This window comes from Nannospalax galili, unplaced genomic scaffold (assembly GCF_000622305.1).
Source record: "Nannospalax galili isolate Female #2095 unplaced genomic scaffold, S.galili_v1.0 scaffold1759, whole genome shotgun sequence".
Classification (NCBI taxonomy): Eukaryota; Metazoa; Chordata; class Mammalia; order Rodentia; family Spalacidae; genus Nannospalax; species Nannospalax galili.
The window spans coordinates 710249-717737 of record NW_008342711.1 but is presented as its reverse complement, the minus strand read 5'-3'; the positions used below and the strand labels follow the sequence as shown (position 1 = coordinate 717737).

The 7489-nt window shown below is 40.8% G+C and overlaps 1 protein-coding gene across 3 annotated transcripts in view; it reads left to right on the top strand.

Moving 5' to 3' along the window:
* Positions 1–7378, top strand: part of Alas2 (5'-aminolevulinate synthase 2) — a 26792-nt gene extending 19414 nt beyond the window's left edge. For 2 of the 3 annotated variants that reach the window (XM_017799558.2, XM_008838764.3), the window contains 2 exons: positions 688–850; positions 6359–7378. In XM_017799558.2, coding sequence (XP_017655047.1) covers positions 688–850; positions 6359–6522 — 327 coding nt within the window. In that variant the 3' untranslated portion in view covers positions 6523–7378. The remainder of the gene's footprint in view (positions 1–687; positions 851–6358) is intronic. The other variant, XM_017799557.1, reaches the window with a different exon arrangement.
* The last annotated feature ends 111 nt before the right edge of the window (positions 7379–7489 follow it).

The following is a 7489-nucleotide window of genomic DNA, read 5'->3' as shown; positions in this document are numbered from 1 at the left end:
GAACCACCCCCCACAAACCTAAAAATCCATAAATGCTCAAGTCCCTTTGTACAAAATAGTTTAGGATTTTCACATAATCTGCTCAATCCTCCCAGATACATTAAATTATCTCTAGATTATCAATGATAACGAATTCAATGTAAAAGCTACTTAGTTGTTAAACTCTACTGTTTAGGGAATAGCAACAAGAAAGCCTGTGCATAAGCACATCTTAAACTTTCTTTTTATTTGAGGCTGGTTGAATACCTGGATGTGGAACATACAGAAAGAGGCCCAACTTTAGTCACTGTTCAATAGGCTAACCCAGTGTTCCCTTGAAAGACGGCTTTTTAAAATACCTAATTTTTTAAATTAACCCAGTGACAGCAACCCAGAGGTAGCCTGGTAGATTTTTCTTCTCACCTAGACCCACCCCAATTTAATGAATGTGCTTGCTTTACAAATAGTGTCAAGACAAAGCTCTTGATGCTAGCCCTACCCCTCCTTCAACTTTGATTGCTGGCTCTGGGCTCCTCCTTAAAACAAAGATTCTGGAGCTGTCAGTGCTTAAGCCCTTTACGGAAAGAAATCTGCCCACACATTCAGTGATGTTCCTTGATCTGATTCCTTTTCACTTGCTTATTAGAGCTGGTGTGCAGTGGTGGACTCGGGGTGATAGGTACTGAAAAGCCTTTCTCTTGAGCCCAGGTGGGTGATGCAGCACTCAACAGCAAGATCTGCGATCTCTTGCTCTCCAAGCATAACATCTATGTGCAGGCCATCAACTACCCAACTGTACCTCGGGGTGAGGAGCTGCTGCGCTTGGCACCCTCCCCCCACCACACTCCTCAGATGATGGAAAATTTTGTGGGTAAGTCTGCAACATGGGTACCTATACTTCCTTAACACTCAGCCCCAGGATCTAAAGAAGCTGAATGGACAAGATTCCACTCAATTTAGGAAATATTTCTAGAAACATCTGTTGTGTACCAGGCTCTATATCTGGATCACAAATGAATGAGAAATAGCTCATAGACTCACTGCACTCTAGTTTAGCTAGGGAGACCATAGAGGAACAATGGGGGGCACAAACAGTAATATTCAGGGGAGATCAAAGCTTAACAAAGATCATACATGGGGAAATTGTGGGAGCAGACAGGAGGGGCACCTGACCCAACCTGCAGGATTCAAGACAGGCTTCCTAGGGGACAGGATACCTCAGCTGACTCTTACAAAGTGAGTGGTGCTGGACCAAGAGAAGAAAGAAGGTTGAGAAGAGGTATTTCTGAAAAAGGAAAGAACATGAAGAAAGGAAAGGAGGTGGGTAAGAAGGAGCTTGAGATATATGAAGAACAGTAACAGATGGGCATGGTGGTTCATGCCTATAATCCCATCACTTTGAAGGTAGAATCAGGAGGATCAGGAGCTCAGGGTCATTTTGTTTACATAGCCAGTTTGAGGCCAAAGTGTGGGGCACATGATGTCACATCTCAAAAACAACAAGGAAAAACAATAGGCAGGAATTACAAATGTAGGATGGCAGCAATGGAGTGGCAGAGGACTAGGTTTAGAAGCCTGTAGAGCTGAGGTGAGTAGTTTAGGTTTTACCCTGGAAGTTGGAAATTTAATGTATTCATTCAAAGTTTACTGCTTTTCTTTTGGGTACACATTTTTTTTAAAACATAGAACTTGTCACACATCATCTCAGGTCTCTTGGGTAAAATACATAGGCAATGAATGGCATGGAAGACAGAAACAGACAATGTGTAATGTGACATGGTCCACAGACATAGTCCAATGATGAGTTGTAGTGGCTACAGAGAGTGAGAAAAGTAAAACTGGAAAGGCTTTATGGGTAAGCCAGTCTTTGTGGTCCACAATGAAGTACAAGTGACAAGACAATCCAGAATAAAGGAATTCCAAAAGCAATAACTTACAGATAGGAAGGGAGAAGGCATGTATTGGCAAGTTATTCCATCCAAAGCATATGCAGTATGAGAATTTGAGAAAGATAAGATAGATAAGTGCCATTAATTCACACATTCACTTTACAGTGTTAAACAGTCATGTCTAAATTTTATTTACCATGTGCCACTGTTTTCAACACTTTACATGTATTGACCTATTTAATCTTTAAGAAAGAGATGTTGTCATAATTTCCATTTTATATGTGTACAAACTGAAGCGTAGAAACACAAGTTATGGTCACATAGGCACTAAATGGGGGCCAGGGGTCCTGTCTCCATCTCCATGGTCAAAACTACTAGGTCTATTGCTTTTCTGAGCAGATGATTTGGACTCAGACTTTTTGTTCAGTCTCCTCTATTGGTTTGGACTTCAGTTCTAGAGCTCTCAGTGTTCTCAGGTCTCTGAGCATTCACTTAGTCTGGGCCTTTGCAGGGAATATATACAAGCATCATCTACCACTATTCCACAAGTCCCTTAGTCCCACAGCCAACCAATCCTGAAATTCTGCAAATCTCTACAATCTCTCTCACGTCTATTCTCCTTTCTCTGCTGTCATTTCTTTAAAATTCTTCTTTATTTCATTGATTCCCCTTTTCCCTTCCAAACTCTTCTCTACATTGACCAGCAGAGGGATTTTTAAAAAAAACCTGACATCGCTTTCTTTCCTAAACATCCTCATTGTCCGTTGCTACCTTATCTAAGTCCCTATTACCGATATACTCTAGATGATGCACAGGCTGAGGAAATAGTATCAGAGTTTTATGTTTCTTTCTATCTTAAAAATGGGAAATTAAGCGTTACTGATACTGAACTTAATATACAGGACGACCATGATAAATGTATTAATGCATAAATATACAGATTGGAGGTACATGGTAAACCATTTGTACTGATAGGGATGTTTACTTCAAAAATTTGTAGAGACCCCAAGCTTAAAGAACAGAGTTGAAGTTCTTGGCATGACATTCAGTGTCTTCTACATGGTGGTGTTTATGTCCTCTCTTCACCTGCCACATGTATTTGATTTCTCTAGCCATGCCCAATGAATTTGGGTCCCCTCCTAGGGCTTTGCTCTCTTGACTCTGGATCTTTGCTGAATCTGCCCCTTTCTGATTGGAAAGTCATTCTTTGTCCCTTCTAGCTTACTTCCCTTTATCTAGTCTTAGGCATATTTTCATTCATTCCTTCAACAAATATTTACTGTGTACTAACTATGGGCTAGACACTGTTCTAGGTGCTAGGGATCTAGTAGTAAACAAAACAGTCACAAAACTCTACCCTTCTGGAGCTGAATTCTAATACAAACGAATGGTAAACTTTAAAAACTAAGCAAATCAAAGCGGGGCATGGTGGTACACACCTTTAATCCCAGCACGTGGGAGGCAGAGGCAGGTGCATCTCTGTGAGTTCGAGGCCAGCCTGGTCTCCATTAGCAAATCCAGGCCAGCTGTGGCTACAGAGAAACCTTGTCTCAAAAAGACCAAAAAAAAAAAAAAAAAAAAACAAATCAAAAAAAAAAAAAAAAAACAAATAGCATGTTAGTTCAAAGAGCTATGGGAAAACAAAGCAGGAAGTGCTGAAGGCAAGGACTGGTTGGAGGAGGCCTGTAGTATTAGAGTGGCAAAGGAAGAGAACACTGCAGTGACCCTGAGCAAAGGTTTACGAGAGACAAAGGAGTCAGCTGGGCAAATATGTAAAAGACCAGCACCCCAGGCAGAGAGCAACCCGAGTCAAATACTCAAACACAGAAATATTCTTTTCATATTTGGGGAACAAAAAGATGAGTGGATAGAGAAGCAGAAAAATTGAACAGACAAGAGACAACATGGAGGAGATTGTATAGAATATTGCAGGCCACTGGAAGATTTGAGATTTTACTCCAAGATCCTTTGAAAGGAACTAAGCAGAAGGCTGACATATTTAACTTGAGTTTTTGTTGTTGTGGTTTGGGTTTTTTGTTTTTAGACAGGGTCTCATGTAGTCTAGGCTGGCCTTGAACTAGGTGTGTAGACAGTAGAGAATACACTACTGTCTTAACCTTCCAAATGCTAAGGTTACAGGTATGTGTCACCACTCCCAAATTTGACTTGTTTTTGTTGTTTGTTTTAAAAAAATTGTTTGTGTGTATATGATGTGTGTGGGGGTGCATGCCACAGTACACATGTCATGGTCAGAGGACAACTTTCTGGAGTCAGTTCTTTCCTTCCACATTTACCTGGATTCCAGAGATAGAGCTCAGGTTGTCAGGCTTGCATGGCAAGCACCTTTACCCACTAACACATCTCCCTAGCCCTGTTTCCTTGTTTTTTGAGATAGGGTCTCATTATGTAGCCTAAGCTTGACCTGAATCTCCTGATCCTCCTGCCTCAACCTCTCAAGTGCTGGAATTAGAGACACAAGAACTACTACACCTTGTTAACCTTAAGTTTTAACAGAATTGTTCCAACTTCTATGCTCAGGTCATATTGAAAGGAGAAAGTGTAAAAACAGGGAGACCCAGTAGGAGTTTACTGTAATATTCTAGGTGAGAGTTGATAGTGGCTCAGACATGATAATAGCAGTGAAAGATGATGAAAGTGGTTAGAAGGTTGAGGCAATGATATTTTCTGATAAAACTAAATGCAGCGTAAAATAGATAATGAAAAATAAAAGCTGACCCTGGGATTTTGGGATTAGAAATTGTGATTGCCATCGACTGACAAGAGGAAGACTGAAAGCAGAACAGGCTTAGTGGGGGGTAGAGATACGAGGAGTTCAGTTGTATCCATCAGACAGCACAGCAGGGATGCAGAGATGCCATTGAATATACAAGTCTGGAAATTGAGACAGAGTTCTGGGGAAACTGGAAATAAAATTTTCAGAATTATGGGGCTGGAGAGATTGCTCAGTGGTTAAGAGCACTGCCTGCTTTTGCAGAGGAACTGAGTTCTGTTCCCAGCACCCACATGGTGGCTAACAACCATCCTTAACTCCAGTTCCTGGGGATCTGATGGCCTCTTCTGACTTCTGTGGGCATTGCACGACATGGGTGCACTTACATACATGCAGACAAAACATTCATACACATAAAATAATAAGCAAATGAATAAAATAAACTATTTTTGTATATTGTATTTTCAATTATACATTAATGGTTCATTTTTCCATGACTTAGCATTCATTAGATTTATTTTTTGTGTTAAGCATATACAAGTGAAATAAAAGGCCCTGATCATAGCTTATACTATGCACAAAACATCTGTGATTACTGTCACTATGTATCTGATGGGCCATAAAGCATGATGCTTTTAAAAGGCCAAGTATAGAATAAAGCTCTTAAAATGTATCATAGCATTTTATAGATTAGAAGAGTGATAAAATGACATGGCATTTCAAAGATGCCGCAATTAGGAGAAATGACCTTGCAAAGTGTAAATATATTCTAAAAATTTTCGTATTCCTTAAAAAATCTGAAAAGCAAAAGGACACTGTCACATGTCACATATGCTACTCAAAACATGAACTGTAACTGCTAAAATGTTCTGCAAAATGTTACACTCCATGTATCACAGTCATGAGGAACTGAAGATATTTGAAATAGACTTGGTACCATATCTTAAATCTTTATGTTGACTCTAAGTATGTTTGTGGGCAGAATATTGACTGTCCTTAAGAAACCATTGCTAGGCATGTCTGGCCCATCTGAAGTTTGTGGTAAAGTGTGGTGGACATCCAGTACTTTTCTCCTTTGTTAGATGCTATATTTAGAAAGGTAGGGACACATAGGTTGATGCTTCTTTTTCTCATAAAATGAGAGTTGCCTCTGGGTTTTGTGTAAATGTCAAATGAGTGATTTAAATTATGAAAGCATGCATTTTTAAGCCTAACAAATATTTTTTAAAAATAAAAAAATTCAGAATTATCAGCATGTAGATGGTGTTTAAGAACATCAGACTAAACCAAACTAGCAAGGGATGAGCATGAAAATGGCCTAGAACAGAGCCCTGGCACACACCTGAAGTACTTCCTATAGCTAGGTCAGGGTCCTTCCTCTGGGTCCCTTCACACCCTGGGAATAGCCCCCTGCCCGGTCCCAGGATGCCTAGTCACAACACTAATACCATAGCATGATTACTCTTAGTGTCATCGTCATCAGGCTAGGACTTTCCAAGCACATATATTCACTTTTTAGCCTGCACATGCCCAAAGCATATATATGATTTAAAATTGTCAGAGAAATGATTCCTGATCTTTATACATCTCAGCACCCATTAACAAATTCATGGCCCACATTGGAGCAAACAAATAACTCTACTTCTGGGCCCACGCACATCAAAGGAGTGAGTGGATCACTATCTTGGCACATTTATAATGCACCAAAGATTTGGAAGACCAAGATTAACCAATTTTTTCTTCTCTTAACCACTTTCAGAGAAGCTGTTGCTAACCTGGACTGAGGTGGGGCTGCCCCTCCAGGATGTGTCTGTGGCTGCCTGCAATTTCTGTCAACGTCCTGTGCACTTTGAGCTTATGAGTGAATGGGAACGATCCTACTTTGGGAACATGGGGCCCCAATATGTTACCACCTATGCCTGAAAAGCCAGCTGCCTCGCTCAGATGCTCACCCCACCTGCACTACACTTGGGGCTGGGCCTCTTCCTGATCTCTGCTTTGTTGTGTGCTTCTAGCTGATTTGATTCTGAAAATAAAGAGCAATATGCAGAGTTTGAGGCCCTTTGTTAGACAAAGAACAGACAAATGCACTACGCTGACTGGCTTGGGCAAGTAGCCACAGTTTACTTGTTTGATCTGACCACTATATTTTACTGACAAGGAAACCCGGATTTAGAAAGAGGAAAGAAATGCTCCCAAACTATACTGAAAGTTGTACAAAGAGCCAAAACCATTAGCAGACTTGAAATGGCTTTCCCAATGGTTTCAACAAAAATTTGCAGCTCTATTCTTCACTGGTAGACCTGGAAGGCTGGGCCCTGGTAGCCTCTAAAAGCAGGAGATAGAGTAGATCCTAAGAACAGAGTAATGGTTTTCCCAAACCAAGAAATCTTCTAGAATGTGAAATGAACATCTATGAAGCCACTATTCTTTTTCCCTCCCATGGCATCTTACAAGATTTACCACCCTTTTTCAAGGTAAAGAAAGAAGCTTGGCTATAGTATGCAACATGTTTAAGGAAAGGCTCCCTATAGGGACTTATAACTCTACTGGTTGAAGTAGCAATCTTCCCTGAGACTGTGGTACCTCAAGTCCAACTCTGATGGCTGAGACACCCTTTCTTTCCCTTTGGTGACTCATTTGGTATAGCTGAGGAACACACTAGTTGGGAAGCTCTTGTTTAAGTCTACACAGCCCATATCATAGCCTCCTTCTTCACTGATCCTACCTCAGCAGTGCAGACAATCCCTGAGCTCAGATTCCTTCATGGGGAACACCGCTCCTCCCTCTACCCTTCTCCCTTGGAGTTATCTCACTGGGCTGTAAAGGGCCAGCAAACCCAGCACTGAGATAACCTCTCTGACCAAGCTTTCTAGAGAACATGTAAAAT